The sequence below is a fragment of the Coregonus lavaretus genome (genome assembly GCF_964263955.1).
Source record: "Coregonus lavaretus genome assembly, chromosome: 22".
Lineage (NCBI taxonomy): Eukaryota > Metazoa > Chordata > Actinopteri > Salmoniformes > Salmonidae > Coregonus > Coregonus lavaretus.
The window spans coordinates 37,725,821-37,742,950 of NC_140009.1; the positions used below are offsets into that span (position 1 = coordinate 37,725,821).

General features: G+C 39.9%; 1 protein-coding gene across 1 annotated transcript in view; it reads left to right on the plus strand.

Annotated features, from left to right (window-relative positions):
- Nucleotides 1-476: 476 nt before the first annotated feature.
- The window catches only part of LOC311149680 (protein kinase C zeta type-like), a gene marked incomplete at its 3' end in the record, with an annotated part of 143,083 nt that continues 126,429 nt past the window's right edge, over nucleotides 477-17,130 (plus strand). Inside the window, exon 1 of the mRNA XM_084186883.1 lies at nucleotides 477-538. Within this exon, the coding sequence (XP_084043009.1) occupies nucleotides 489-538 (50 nt within the window). The 5' untranslated portion in view covers nucleotides 477-488. The remainder of the gene's footprint in view (nucleotides 539-17,130) is intronic.

Below are 17,130 nucleotides of genomic sequence, written 5' to 3' on the forward strand. Positions count from 1 at the left end.
ATTGTTTTTACATTTAATTTTGGCTAATTAAGAAAAATGTCAGAAGTCACCAATTTCAACTAGAGTGCTTTGAATAAATGTGTGAATTTCCTGAATTTGATGCAGTAATTTCATAAGGCCTATATGGCTCAAATGAATGGAAAGTTTTACTCCTAAATCATCAACAGGTGTTTTGGACCAGGCCATTCAACCCTGGCAGTGGGCTTTCTCCGCCCCGTACCGTCTGTAACCATAGCGAGACCCATCATCGGAGACGCTCGTGTCCAGAATGACTAATGTTAAATGTTGCGTGAGAATTCCATGCATGCCAGTTAGTAGGATAGTTCATTCACGACACCATCGCATAACGGGATAGTTTCAATCGATTGGTAAATCCCAAATGTGCCATGGAAACTATTATCTTCAAGTGAGGCCTGTTGATACAGGTTTGTTTGTTTAGTTGCCTGGTAGCTTCTATCCTGGATACAATTCATTCAAGTTACGGATCCATGATGGACCTGGGCTCGGAGTTCGTGAAAGTTAAAGCGCACTACAGCGGGTGAGTGTTTGTCAAGTCGGTTATGTTCTCGAAGCTCGACCTGTCACTCGATTACATTCGCAACATTCGTCTCGTAATGTAACAAGAATGCACATCCGTTGTCTTCCAGACGAAACACACTGTGCAGCAGCCTGAACCTTTGACGTCCCTAAGTGAGAAGAAACTGCGTCTTTATACACAGAAGATCTCTTGGTGGTAGTTGAACTAAATTCAAATCAACCAATCGGTTTCCCTATAGCAATGGAATTTAGGTTTACGAGTGTTTTTAACGATGCATCTTTCCTACAAAGGCCGAAGATGTAAGGCAAACATACAGTTTCCCAAAACACCACGCAGAGAGAACGTTCGCTAAGTGCTTCGTTGAGTCGTGTAGATACTGATCGGATCGAAAGAAAGGCAACGCTGCTCTCGGATCAGCTTTCTCCTTTCAAATTTTACCTTTACATTATTCCACAATACTGACGACAGATCAGCTCCTAGAAAGATATTATCACCTATGGCTGCATATATTGAGGCGGCTTATTCTAATGCTTACTATATAATAATACACTAAATCGTCATGAAATATATTGAGACAAATGAGACGGTAGCAAAATAGAACTCAATAGATTGAACATGAAATGTATTTCAAAATAATTTAAATAGACCTATAGTCTGCTGTATTTATATTTTAATGCAGTCACCTCGGCTTAAAATTGAATACGTTGATTGTATCAATTGCAAAGACATTGGCAACATTGAATTTGTAGTGAACTTTGTTCTGAAGTTATCGGTGGTTACAGAGAGGCGGATAAACCATGTGATTCTATGTTTAGCTGAGATCTTCTGTGGATAAAGTGACGCGGGAGGGCAAAAAAGCGTCTGACTCATTTAGCGGTTCTACGAGTGGTCTGAGTCAGGCGTTAGATTACGAGCGTTATCAAGTGCAACGTTAAATTCACACTGTCCTCTCTGAACAGTTGATGTTGAGATGTGTCTGTTACTTGAACTCTGTGAAGCATTTATTTGGGATGCAGTTTCTGTGGCTGGTAACTCTAATGAACTTATCCTCTGCAGCAGAGGTAACTCTGGGTCTTCCATTCCAGTGGCGGTCCTCATGAGAGCTAGTTTCATCATAGCGCTTGATGGTTTTTGTGATTGCACTTGAAGAAACGTAAAAAGTTTTTGAAATGTTCCTTATTGACTGACCTTCATGTCTTAAAGTAATGATGGACTGTCGTTTCTCTTTGCTTATTTGAGCTGTTCTTGCAATAATATGGACTTGGTTTTTACCAAATAGGGCTATCTTCTGTATACCACCGCTACCTTGTCACAACACAACTGATTGGCTCAAACGCATTAAGAAGGAAAGAAATTCCACAAATTAACTTTTTTAAGAAGGCACACCTGTTAATTGAAATGCATTCCAGGTGACTACCTCATGAAGCTGGTTGAGAGAATGTCAAGAGTGTGCAAAGCTGTCATCAAGGCAAAGGGTGGCTATTTGAAGAATCTCAAATATAAAATATATTTTGATTTGTTTAACACTTTTTTTTGGTTACTACAACAACAACAAAAAATGTTATTTCATAGTTTTGATGTCTTCAGTATTATTCTACTATGTAAAACATTTTTAAAATAAAGAAAAACCCTTGAATGAGTAGGTGTGTCCAAACGTTTGACTGGTAGTGTACATCAGGTAAAGAGTTGGCCATAAACAACCCTGTTTGAACTCTTGACATAATGGTCATATTATCAGAATGTCATGTTTGATAGCACCTTTCTTATTCATCTCAGGCCTGATCATCACTGAACACATTTAAGGAAGGTACAATGTGTATTCAGCTACATTGCATAATTCAAGTTAATATGTTGTTTCCTTGAATCACTGAAGAATCATTGGCACTTTCCAGGATTGCAAAAGTGCATTGATATCAGTGCTAAAGAGTTTATTGTAGGTGGCTGAAGCTATTATTTAACAGACATGTAGGCCTGTGTGTCAAGTGTTGCTGAGAAGGGCAGCCAAACAAATCTAGGCATGGCTGTTGGGATAACAGTCAAAGGGAGATAAAGACAAGTGCATAGTAGTTTGCTTGATGCAAAAGGTTATTTTGTAGGTAGATGAAAGGCTTGGTGGGTTACGAGATTGAGGTATACAGTGGTAATAAAGTTGAATGAGGATGCCACTGAGCAACTTGTCAATATTTCATGTCAGAATATGATTCAGTCTCATATGGCCAAACACCAATGTTCCGTATTCACAAAGCGTCTCAAAATAGGAGTGCTGATCTAGTATCAGTTTTGCCTTTAAAATCATAATGAATAAGAGGTGATTCATTGATCCTAGACCAGTACTCTTATGAGATGCTCTGTGAATACAGGCCCATATTCTCACATTTTCTTTTGCATTCTGGAGATCATTCTGGGGATCTTCATATGTTTTTGGTTGTTGAAACAAATTAATTATGCCCTTTGTCTCAGGGTCAAAAATACTCAACTTATAATGCTAGTCATATTTTTTGTGACAGCTCGGATACAAATGTATAGAGGTTATCCCAATTTGCCTTCGGGTTGTTCCATTTGATTTCACCTTCCATACATATTTGCCCATTGTAGAGTTGGTCAGAAAGTTACATTTTGGACCTGAATGCCAACATATTCAGGAGATAGGTGCTCAAAGTTTACCCATTTTGCATACCCCATCATACCATGAGACATCCATGTCTTCATCACTGGAAAATATAAACTGTTGAGTTTGATATAATTTAAAAGCTTACAAATAGGGTTGTCAAACTTTTTAATGATTTATAGATTTTTTTTTTTTTTTACATGTATTATTTGCCTACTACCATACCCCATTCAAAGGCACTTAAATATTTTGTCTTGCCCATTCACCCTCTGAATGACACATACACAATCCATGTCTCAACTATCTCAAGGCTTAAAAATCCCTGTTTAACCTGTCTCCTCCCCTTCATCTACACTGATTGAAGTGGATTTAACAGGTGACATCAATAAGGGATCATAGCTTTCACCTGGATTCACCTGGTCAATCTTTGTCATGGAAAGAGTAGGTGTCCTTAATGTTTTGTACACTCAGTGTACATTACCATGGAAATGATCGCATCACAATACCAGACAGCCATTACGAGTGTACCCATGAGTTTACCAGTAAAATTGCCAGGGTTAGAGGTTCCAAGCCAGTTCTAGTCCTATCTCTGTGTGCTGCTGCATTGTTACTTGTTATTTAACTAGGCATTGTGGGGGGTGTTGCAAGGAGCAACAAAGTTTCATCACGTTGTTAAGAGTCCATGTTACGGCAGAAACAGATCCAACCACACGAATGCCCAGCTGTCCCGTCTTCAGTCAGTTGTTCGTTCCACAAATAAAATAATAAAACAGCTGTGGAAAAAATTAAGAGACCACTGCTAATTTTTCTTAAATCAGCATCTCTACATGTATGACAGCCATTCCATTCCAGTGTCTGTTGAATTCCAACACAGGCACACCTCATTCTACTGAATTAGGTACTGATTAGGTGATCACATGAACCAAATCTTATTTAACGAGGAAAAGTATAAAAAAACACTGCTGTGGTCATCACTATCCTCTTGCAATAGGACCAGCTGGATGGCAAAAACAGTGCTAATAGTACCTCAAAAGTAATATTAATCAAAAAATAACTATTGACCATGCCAAAAGGAAAGTTTTGAGTGAGGAAAAGAAGGGTTCAATTCTGGCTTTACTGGCAGAGGGATACAGTGAGCGTCAGGTTGCTTCCATCCTTAAAATTTCAAAGATGGCGGTTCATAAGAACAAGGTCAAGCAGAAGACATTGGGGACAACAAAGCTACAGACCGGCAGAGGGCGAAAACGACTCTCTACTGACAGGGATGACCGCCAACTCATTCGAATGTCACTCAACAACCGTAGGATGACATCAAGTGACCTACAAAAAGAATGGCAAACGGCAGCTGGGGTGAAGTGCACAGCGAGGACGGTTCGAAACAGGCTCCTAGGGGCAGGGCTGAAGTCGTGCAAAGCTAGAAAAAAGCCCTTCATCAATGAGAAGTACGAGTGGGCGATATACCGGTTTGATAGTAAAAACCGGTATTGTGCCGCGCCATGATATGGATTTAGCAATATCATGGATACCGCGATTTATTCAGAATTCATAAATTCGAATTTTGCATCAATATTTTTTTGTTCCAAATTTCAACTGAGTGATAGTACTAAGTAGCTACATCTTTTTTTTTTTTTTTTTATCCAACCTTTCTTGGTTCTTACGAATAAAAGAATGTATGTTAATATGTTGACCTATTTTTATGAGCGCACGTCGCATGCACTTGTTGCACGCATGTAGTGCTAGCAACAAAGAAGTGTGCAGGCAGCTGCAGTTAGGAGGCAGGTTAACTATTGGGGGAAAACTTTACAATCCAGGATGAGCGAAAACACAGAAATTGATGTTGCTCAAGAGCAGGAGGATAAATTGGTTAAGAAGAAAGGGGGCACCTCTGTTGTTTGGAACTGGTTTGGCTTTAAAATCTCCGACCCCGACCAAAACACTACCCTATGCAAGTTGTGTCGTCGTGTTGTCTTAGCAAAAGGTGGAAACACGACCAACCTGTTCAATCACTTAAAAAACATACATGTCCGTGAGTATGAACAATGCACCAGAATGCGTGAGACAGTAAGCCCAGGAGCTCGCCCGAAGACAAGCCAGACTCGCACTCAACAATCAATTATATCATCATTTGCTGCCGGTACTTGCTATGAGAAGACGAGCAAAAAATGGATAGACATCACAGCTGCGATTACAAATCACATAGCGAAGGACATGGTACCGATTCAAACTGTGGAGAAAGAGGGGTTCAGAAAGTTGATTCAAACTCTGGACCCAAGATATGAGATCCCGAGCCGCAAATATTTTAGCCAAAAATGCCTGCCACAGCTTTACACAGAATGCTGGGACAGAGTTTACAGTGAGATAAATAACATTCCATTCTTCTCCACTACTGCCGATCTATGGTCAAGTCGTACCACAGAACCTTATATAAGCCTCACAATCCATTACATAGACGGTGACTGGAAACTGAAAAGTAAGTGCCTACAGACGTCTTATTTCCCAGACGACCACACCGGGGAAATAATTGCAGGTGGGCTGAGGGACATACTGTCGTCCTGGGGATTAAAAGAGTCGCGTCAATATCGTGATATCATATCGATATCGTCTGGACAGTGGAAAATATCGTGATATGAATTTTAGCTCATATCGCCCACCCCTAATGAGAAGCAAAGAAGAGCCAGGCTGAGGATTGCAAAAGACCATAAGGATTGGACTGTAGAGGACTGGAGTAAGGTCATCTTCTCTGATGAGTCCAATTTTCAGCTTTGCCCAACACCTGGCCGTCTAATGGTTAGACAGAGACCTGGAGAGGCCTACAAGCCACAGTGTCTCGCACCCACTGTGAAATTTGGTGGAGGATCGGTGATGATCTGGGGGTGCTTCAGCAAGGCTGGAATCGGGCAGATTTGTCTTTGTGAAGGACGCATGAATCAAGCCACGTACAAGGTTGTATATATATAATATTAGATTTTGGTTGAAGATCTGATAACATTCAGTATCACAAATATGCAAAAGTAGAGAAAATTAGAAAGGGGGCAAATACTTGTTCATAGCACTGTATATATTTTTAACGGCTATGACCGTTATTATATTTTCATGATAGTCTTCATCCATAACCGTCAGTTACACGGTTATATGTTAATTGTGCCAGCCCTACCTGTGTGTACGTTTTTAAATTATATCAAATTCAACCGTTTATCTTTTCCAGTGATGAAGACATGGATGTATCATGGTATGGTTGTGTATGCAAAATGGGTCAGCTTTGCGCACCTCTATCTCCTGAATGTTTTGGCATTCAGGTCCAAAAAGTCACTCTCTGACCACTTCCACCATGGGCAAATATGTATGCAAAGTTTTGTTCAAATCAAAAGGGTTGCGGTCAAAAAGTGATTGAAATCAAATGGAACGACCCCTTCCCAATTTGAATTGATGTGAGTGTTATTGATGGGCTGCTACCTTGTGATAAGGACGTTCCCTCAATGTCTTGCCAACCATAATTACAGAATCCTGATCATAGTCACACTACAGCGGATGGGAGTCAAGCCAAGCTCAGGATATACTCTGACTTTTGATAAGCCATTGTTGAATATGCAACATGTCAGTCTCCTTGATTTGTGGAGGCTCTGGAGGTTCCTCCCTGCTCTAAACAAATCATTGTTTCAAGAAGAGAGAGGGAAAATGACAGCATCCCTGTATGGTCTAGGCAAGCGAGCTGATTTTATATAGTAACATAACATCACCCAAATAGCTTATTAACCAGACCTGAAGTGTATTGAAAAGGTCGAAACAGTGCACAGACTGACTATTGAAGAGAATAACTTATTTCTCTGTTGATGACTGAATGCTATGTGTTTTGCATAGCCCTCCCTTTCTTTTGCTCATTGTATTTCATGTTTACTTTTTGTATCACATCAACTTTACAAACCCCCAAATGAACTTGAATAAGGAAGTGTGCATGCATGCACAGGTAGGAAGTACTGTTCACATTTTGAAGATTACAGCTCAACACTTCCTAGTTATGCAGTGGATATGATGGAGTCTGTGCTAATGTGGGTGAGTTGACTGAGGTAGTATTTGAATACTCAGAATTGGGTCAGCCCTCTTTCTGAGCTTTCAGGATGCATAGGAAATTCCCCAATTCTCAATGTATTTAAAAGGGTGGGGGAGGTAATATTGTGCGGCCCCGGTGGGCTGAGTGTCGGCTCGCAGACAGCCTAATCCTTTCAGTTGCCTAGCAACCTGTTATGAGTAGCCATATTAGTTCTCCTTAAAGGGATAGTTCACACTGAAGTCAAAATTAGTAGGGAAGATGGGGAACATGGATCTATTTACATAGTGGCTATCTTTCATTCCAGTTTGGAGCCTGTAGAGGTATCCTAATGCATATGGGAACTACAACCACAGATGGTGTGGTATATTGGTTCAGCTTAACTTAGACCACCTTTAAGGTATGGAAAAAGTTTGGCAAACTTTGGTTTCAGGTGAACTATGCCTTTAACTCAGTGGGCTCTGGTGTGTAGTGGAGCCCCTGAGCTGTCTGAGGTGGGGTCTAAGTGACACAGAGACATGCTGTGAGCCTCTACCTACGCTCAGAGATTCTCAGAGCTTTGATTTGTCATAGTGAATCATTTCCACCCTGCTCATTGCCGGGCTTTTGGGAATCTTCATGCATAGGTTAATGCCCTGACTTTTTAAAACGTTTGACACTCACCTAAGCATCCTGCACACTATACATGTTCAATTAAATCAGTGCCCATATGAAGTTGCATTGAAGAACAGTCCCCAGGGAAGGGTTTACATGGGGCATTCCATGGGGCAAAGGGCATGCCATTAAAGCCATAACTTTGATGAATCAAACCGTTAACGGTTAAATATCATGAGAAGTACCCACAACTTTATCCATCCAGTTCTTACGTGGCATTAGGCTCTGAATAGGTTTGTTTACTCTCTAAAGTGTGTCAGGGAGCTGCTTCTCACCTGCACATGTTAATGCTATTAGCGACGCTGCCACACCCGGCCTAAAACATACAGTGCATTCAGAAAGTATTCAGACCCCTTGACTTTTTCCACATTTTGTTACGTTACAGCCTTATTCTAAAATGTATTAAATTGTTTTTCCCCCTCATCAATCTACTCATAATACACAATAATGACAAAACAAAAACAGGTTTTTAGAAATGTTGCAAATGTATAAAAAAAATAACAAACTGAAATATTACATTTACACAATTAATTGGTATATACAGCCTGAAACTAATGACTGCAAAATCTTGTTAATGTTCCTTACAAGCTAGAATGTTCAATAAAATTACATTTGAACTTACTCTACTGGTTGTCCGTGGTGTTGGTCCTTCAGATGGTTGAAATATGAGACAGAATAACCACAGGAAAGTATTGTTTACCCTGGCTCATGCGCAAAACCATGTAAACACTTGCTGACTTCAGTTAGTATGCATGCATTGCATGCATGTACTTCTTCTGTCTTGTGCATGTGCCTTCGGTCATGAGCAAACGTGTGTACGCGATGCATGCATACTAACTTTAGTTAGCAGGTACTTACGTGGATTTCACAGCAGCTCCATCAAGGTTGTGCCTCATGGATCTTGAAACTGGCAGCAGCAGCAACCATTCATGAAGTAAGTGTCTAGATAGTTATTTTTTTATTATCAAAAGTAAAGGACATGCTATTCATGGATTTCATGCTTAGCACAATATTATTTTGAACGTTCTCTTGAGGACTGATGTCTGAATGAACGTTCTACTACTCAATGCAATTATTTAATCTAAAGTGCATTATGAAACATGATGACATTAATAAAGGAGGCAAATCATTATTAGGAAAACCTTTTGTCATCATTGTAATGTCGCCAGATTCCATTTATTTGCAGAGCAACTTTAGCTAGCTAGCTAAGATTGAGGGGACAGGAGGACCGGATTTTAGCTAGCTAGTTAACGTGAGCTATTTTAGACGTATTTTAGATTGATATTAGCTAGTGTAGTGTATTAAGAATTATGACTTTGCTAATGTTTTCAAGTGGAACCTGAGAGGATGTTTATTTAGTTTCAGAGGGAGCCGTTTTAGGGTGACGCCCCATAGAAGAGAGGGAGTGTGTGTTGTAGACAGGGGATTGGACGGTAGAGGGAGCCACCCATATTTTGGGGAATATTATAAGTACTGGGTTTGAACAAAGAACATTAGAGCAGACATATTCTTTTGGGACACTGCTCTCCGGGTGATCATGACATCTGTAAACTTATGCTGAAATCTTGTGATATGAATAAAACTTATGATCAAAGTTCAGTATAAGCGGACTCCTTTGTTACTGCATAATTAGCAACATTGACTCGACACTACACTAGCGAAGTAAATTTGACAACATAATGATGACAGCTGTTTCCTACTAATTATTTGCCTACTTTAGCAATGTCATTGTATTCAGGCCACTATAGTGTCTCCTCATAATGTTAGCTACCTAACTTAGCTAGCTAGCTAGCCCAATAATGAACTAAAGGAGCCTAACGTTACTCCTTAGAGTCCAAGGACCTTACATGTTCTGTTTAGAGGCTGGCAGCTAAAACAACCAAATACTCCATCTAAATGTGTAAACGTGAATCGATTCTCAATTACGGTACAGTTCTAGAAACATAAAGCCCTCTACTTTCATGTCACATAAAAACAATGTCATAAATGCAAAATATACACTTACTGTACACTGTTTTAACTGGTTTTAACACAGTTGCAGCCAACAGTATTTTTTAGTGACAACACGTTTGTGTTGTCCATCTTCCATTTACACATAGGTGTTTGGAGACACAGATAGCTAATTAACGCAGGTACGCCTCTGTCTTCCTCTGTTTTCCGTAAACAAATGCTGTAACATGGAAATATGGCTGTGTAGGAACCCTAACCCTATAAAGGTGTTTAATAATTTAACCTTCAGTTTCATGAATGATACGTTCCTTATGTTTCCAAAACCGTACCGCAAGCGATGCGTTTTAACATTCAGAATGAGCGTTGGGGCTCTTAACAAAACTCCCCCGGCCAGAAGATACTATAGCCAATAGGTGCGAAAGGTAGTTAGCGTCTATGAATGGGTTAGCTAGCTTGCCAAAGGTACTGATAGGCCCTTTTGTCTGTGGGCTAACTGTCTGCTGTTCTAACTGCAGTCAGTCAGTTACCCAAAACAAACCAAGGTAGGCTACTTGATTTGTTTTCTTTGACTGTACCAAATGAAATGCTGAAATTGACTAATAGAAGTGTATTTGCCATTAGGTATTTGAGCTAAAATTGGCTTGTGATTGGATTAGTAGCTACTAGCTAACTACACAGTTAGATCTCTCGATAGCTGTATGTTTATCTGTGATATGATTCCTTAAAAATAGTAAGACTTCTGGCTGTTGAATGCAAGAATGAATGTATAACCTTTATGATAGATCATATGACTTATGAAAGCTCAGGCTGGAGGTCTTGCTGGTTTGACTTTGCTACAGGCATACATTATCATATTATTTAAGTTATGGACTGTTGGATATGAAATTGTTACATGTTTTCTCAAATGTTAGGATTGTAACTTTAGGATTATAAAATGTAGCTTTGTCACCTTGCAAAAGGTTGGTAACTTGTAGCTACACAATTCCTGTCCATTCATGATCCCCGTTCTGTTGTGCAAAAGGGTCATCGCTGATGAAGGTCTGCAGGATGAGGACCTTGATGTCATGGACTTCTTGGAGGAAGATGCTTTTGATGAGGAGCTACTTGGTGAAGAAGAGGATGAAGAGTGAGACACGAACACACACAGGACAGACAGGTGAACATCGACTTGCAGAGAAGCAGCTGCACTGGTTCCCCCGTAACCCTCCTAGGTTGATTCTGCTGGAGGTGGCTGCTGTACATACCAAGCTGGTGGTGCAGGTCGTAGAAATGCTCTAGCCTGGTCCCAGATCTGTTTATGCTGTCTTGCTAACTCTTAATGTAGGATAGTTGTCATGCCATGTTACCATAGCAGTTGATACATAGGAGTTGGCTATACACTGAGTATATCTTTCCATGACATAGACTGACCAGGTGAATCCAGGTGAAAGCTATGATCCCTTATTGATGTCACTTGTTAAATCCACTTCAATCAGTGTAGATGAAGGAGAGGAGACCGGTTAAAGAAGGATTTTTAAGCCTTGAGACAATTGAGACATGGATTGTATATGTGCCATTCAGAGGGTGAATGGGCAAGACAAATAAATGAAGTGCCTTTGAACGTGGTATGGTAGTAGGTGCCAGGCGCACCGGTTTATGTAAAGAACTGCAACGCTGCTGGGTTTTCACACTCAACAGTTTCCAGTGTGTATCAAGAATGATTCACCACCCAAAGGACATCCAGCCAACTTGACACAACATTGGAGTCAACATGGGCCAGCATCCCTGTGGAACGCTTTCGACACCTTGTAGAGTCCATGCCCCGACAAATTGAGGCTGTTCTAAGGGCAAAAGGGGAGAGGTGCAACTAAATATTAGGAAGGTGTTTCTAATGTTTGGTATACTCAGTATATACGTTCCTACGATCATACTCTGTTCAAAGGCACTACATTTTTTTGTCTTGCCCATTCACCCTCTGAATGGCGCACACATACAATCCATGTCTACAATCCAGGTGTGAATGTGAGGGTTATGGTTATGATAGTGAGGTAACTTGCACTTTGTTTTCAGCTTTGAAGGAGAATACGTATTCCCCTAATGTTAATCTTTCAATAAAGTTATTGTTTTATTGATATATTACTTGTGTATGTATTTCCTCATCATATTTAAGACTCAATGCTCTCTGTAATTTGTTTTGGTCCAGATATGTGTTTAATTTACCATATGGATAAGAAAGTGTCTGATTATTGAAAATTCCATAGAATTTTTCAAAAGTATCATCATTCACTAAAACACGTGTTCCTTATTTTGTAAGGATCGGAATAGAAATACCTTTTACTGTGAGTTATACCTTCCAGAGCTTGAGTTGTAAAACAATAACTTGAAAAGATACTTACATGCCATGATTTTGACTTTCATTATAACCTTGTTTATGATCTGGATATTATGTTATGTAACTAACTTACAAGAGAATGTATGAAGAAAGACAACCTTTCATTGCAGTCTCGTTCCTTTATTTAGAACAGAAAACATTCAAAATTATGTAATTCAAGAGTGTACATTTATTTCAATTTTTCTAATGAGTAATCTCCAGTATCATCACAAAGTCTATTTTGCAAAATGATGAACTGGACTTTGTGATGACACTGAAGATTATACCATGGGCCTCTGCGTCTCAGAGGCCTAACACAGCAAGTAATAAGTATTACTTGCCATGTCAGGCCTCTGAGATGCAGAGGCCTATAATCTGCTCTGCAGATGACCATGGCATTCTGCAATGAATAGACAGCAGACAGAGTATAGGCCAGGATGGTCCACCATGCAAGAAGGCTGTTCTGGTCCTGCACCTTCTGCACATTCTGGTGACCTATTGAAAACAGTACAACAACGATATAGCACGTTAAGATGCGTGATGTATGCCTTTTTGTTTTGATGACAAAACAATGTATCCTAAACACCTGTGGAAGTTTGTCGCTTTTTTCTTTTAAGGGAAAAGGGGGAGGGCTTTAGACAATTCTATCAGCCAATCAGGGCTTTATGAACATATTTCAAATTTGTATCCCTATGCCCACACAGTTGGACTGACCATTTCAGAGGCTCAGGGAAAGAAATGATTAAAAATATATTTTGGAGTTATACAGTGCATTTGAAAAGTATTCAGACCCCTTGACTTTTTGCAGCCTTATTGTAAAATTGATTTATTTTTTTTATTCCCTTCATCAATCTACACACAATACCCCATAATGACAAAGCAAAAACAGGTTTTTCTAAATTTGAGCAAAATCCCAGAAATATCACATTTACATAAGTATTCAGATGCTTTACTCAGTACTTTGTTGAGGCACCTTTGGCAGCGATTACAGCCTCGAGTCTTCTTGGGTATGACGCTACACTCTAAAAATAAAAGGTTCCTGGAGTATCCTCTAGGGGTTCTTCAAATTGAAACTGTGGGGGAACCCTTATAAGTTCTTCAAATAACCCCTTTTAATGGATCCTCGAATAACCTTTTTGGGCTTGATTTGCATAACAATAACACAACATTTTAGTTCTCAGTGTTTATTATGATTTTAGTGGCAAAGCAGAATAAAAATATCCAAATATGAGGTAAACTCCCAGCAGAGCCCCAAGTCCAATGGGTATATCCTCTGGCGTGTTGATGTTAATGTGTTGATGTTCTCCATATCCAGAATAATTTTGCAGTGCGTGGTGATCGAACAGGTTTCCTGTTATATTCATCAGAGGTGTAGGGAGGGTGAAGTCTGTGAATCCAAAAAAGAGTACTTATACAGATGATTAACAAAACATGCACATGACAGAATAAATACCTTGGTTTTTGTGGTGAATGTGAATGAAAAAAAAATACAGTTTTGATAATGGTTTTCATACACTACATTATGGACAAGGTATGAGGCCTATGGGATATTCCTTGAAGAGGTAAGGGAGGAGGATGATAAATGTGATCTGCATAACATACCAATACCAATTGAAATACCTTTGTATGCCTCATCGTCTGTATACCTGCAGACACAGACACAAAAGTGAGCAGTTCAGTCATCTGCACCCAATACAGCTAGCCTTCAACATATTCTTATAGCATACATATTCTTACATCTTTGTTGATTGATATCCATTGAATTGTGTCCATTTTCTGTTTTAGAAAGATTGGCACAAATATGAAAAGATAGATGGTATCATAATAAAACAATATCAATTTAGATCATATAAGGGACAACAAACCTTACCTTAAATTGAGGAGATCTTTACATTTTTCCATTAAGTGCCTGCACCTGCTGTCCTTTCAAATTTAATGTTTCAGTTGGGCAATTAGGTTCCTGCAAGAACCCCCACCAATTAAGGAGGTTCCTCGATTAACCCCACCTCCTATGGGGTTCTTGGAATAATCTTTGGGGGCCATTTTCAGTGCCAAGAACATTTTACATTTTAGTCATTTAGCAGACGCTCTTGTCCAGAGCGACTTACAGTTAGTGAGTGCATACATTTTCATACTGGCCCCCCGTGGGAAACGAACCCACAACCCTGGCATTGCAAGCGCCATGCTCTACCAACTGAGCTACAGGTTATTCAAAGAACCTTGAGGATCTTAGAAGAACCCTTCTTGAACCCCTCATTTTTAGAGTGTGCTTAGGGTTGTTGTCCTGTTGAAAGGTGAACCTTCGCCCCAGTCTGAGGTCCTGAGCGTTCTGGAGCAGTTTTTCATCAAGGATCTCTCTGTCCTTTGTTTCCTCGATCCTGACTCCAAGTCCCTGCCGCTGATAAACATCCCCACAGCATGATGCTGCCACCACCATGCTTCACCGTAGGGATGGTGCCAGGTTTCTTCCAGACGTGACGCTTGGCATTCAGGCCAAAGAGTTCAATCTTGGTTTCATTAGACCAGAGAATCTTGTTTCTCATGGTCTGAGAATTTTTAGGTGCCTTTTGGCAAACTCCAAGCGGGCTGTCATGTGCCTTTTACTGAGAAGTGGCTTCTGTCTGGCCACTCTACCAAAAAGGCCTGATTGGTGGAGTGCTACAGAGATGGTTGTCCTTCTGGAAGGTTCTCTCATCTCCACAGAGGAACTCTAGAGCTCTGTCAGAGTGACCATCGGGTTCTTGGTCACCTCCCTGACCAAGGCCCTTCTCCCCCGATTGCTCAGTTTGGCTAGGCGGCCAGCTCTAGGAAGAGTCTTGGTGGTTCCAAACTTCTTCCATTTAATAATGATGGAGGCCACTGTGTTCTTGGGGACCTTCACTGCTGCAGAAATGTTTTGGTACCCTTCCCCAGATCTGTGCCTCGACACAATCCTGTCGACCTCATGGCTTGGTTTTTGCTCTGACATGCACTGTCAACTGTGGGACCTTATATAGACAGGTGTGTGTCTTTCCAAATCATGTCCAATCAATTGAATTTACCACAGGTCGACTCCAATCAAGTTGTAGAAACATCTCAATGATCAATGGAAACAGGATGCACCTGAGCTCAATTTCGAGTCTCATAGCAAAAGGTCTGAATACTTATGTAAATAAGGTATTTCAGTTTTTTTGCTTTAATACATTTGTAAAAATGTCTAAAAACCTGTTTTCGCTTTGTCATTATGGGGTATTGTTTGTAGTTTGATGAGAGAAAAAAAATGCATCCATTTTAGAAGAAGGCTGTAAAGAAAGATTCTTCAAATAGCCACCCTTTCCCTTGATGACAGCTTTACACACTTGGCATTTTCTCAACCAGCTTCACCTGGAATGCTTTTCCAACAGTCTTGAAGGAGTTCCCACATTCTGAGCACTTGTTGGCTGCTTTTCCTTCACTCTGCGGTCCGTGTCATCCCAAACCATCTCAATTTGGTTGAGGTCGGGGGATTGTGGAGGCCAGGTCATCTGATGCAGCACTCCATCACTCTTCTTCTTGGTAAAATAGCCCTTACACAGTCTGGAAGTGTGTTGGGTCATAAGCCCAAACCAGATGGGATGGCGTATCGCTGCAGAATGCTGTAGTAGTCATGCTGGTTAAGTGTGAATTCTAAATAAATCACAGACAGTGTCACCAGCAAAACACCCCCAACCATAACATAACTCCATGCTTTACGGTGGGAAATGCGGAGATCTTTCGTTCACCCACACCGCTTCTCACAAAGACACGGCAGTTGGAACCAAAAATCTCCAATTTGGACTCCAGACCAAAGGACAAATTTCCACCGGTATAATGTCCATTGCTCGTGTTTCTTGGCCCAAGCAAGTCTCTTATTATTATTGGTGTCCTTTAGTAGTGTGTTCTTTGCAGCAATTTGATCAATAAGGCCTGATTCACAGTCTCCGCTGAACAGTTGATTTAGAGAACTCTGTGAAGCATTTATTTGGGCTGCAATTTCTGAGGGTGGTAACTCTAATTAACTTATCCTCTGCAGCAGAGGTAACTCTGGGTCTTCCATTCCTGTGGCGGTCCTCATGAGAGCCAGTTTCATCATAGCGCTTGATGGTTTTTACGACTGCATTTGAAGAAAAAATATGTTCCATATTGACTGACCTTCTTGTCTTAAAGTAATGATGGACTTTTGTTTCTCTTTGCTTATTTGAGCTGTTCTTGTCATAATATGGACTTGGTCTTTTACCAAATAGGGCTATCTTCTGTATACCCCCCTACCTTGTCACAACACAACTGATTGGCTCAAACGCATTAAGAAGGAAAGAAATTCCACAAATTAACTTCTAAGGAGGCACACCTGTTAATTGAAAATGTATTCCAGGTGACTACCTCATGAAGCTGGTGAGAGAATGCCAAGAGTGTGCAAAGCTGTCATCAAGGCAAAGGGTGGCTATTTGAAGAATCTCAAATATAAAATATATTTAGATTTGTTGAACACTTTTTTGGTTATTACATGATTCAATGTGTGTTATTTCATAGTTTTGATGTCTTCACTATTATTATACAATGTAGAAAATAGTAAAAATACAGAAAAACCCTTGAATGAGTAGGTGTGTCCAAACCTTTGACTGGTAGTGTATATGAAAAAAATACAGTGATTTATTAGACAAAGTGATGATTTATAAATCAAATTAAAAACATGGGGTCTTTAATCACCTTGGGTAGGGTCTGCTGCTTCTGCTACTCACATTTATTATTAGTGAAATTAGCTAATTAGATCAAAGTGAAAATGCTGAAAATAGTAAATGTGAAGTCCACCTACAAATAATTGAGTTTAGATAACATTTCTTGTTGACATATTGACTTGAGATTGTATTCTTTATCTCAATCAATCCATATTGGGCTGCATTTGATTAGCATATATATATATATATATATATATATATATATATATATATATATAAGCAGCATTTTATTTCTAACGTTCCACACAATTG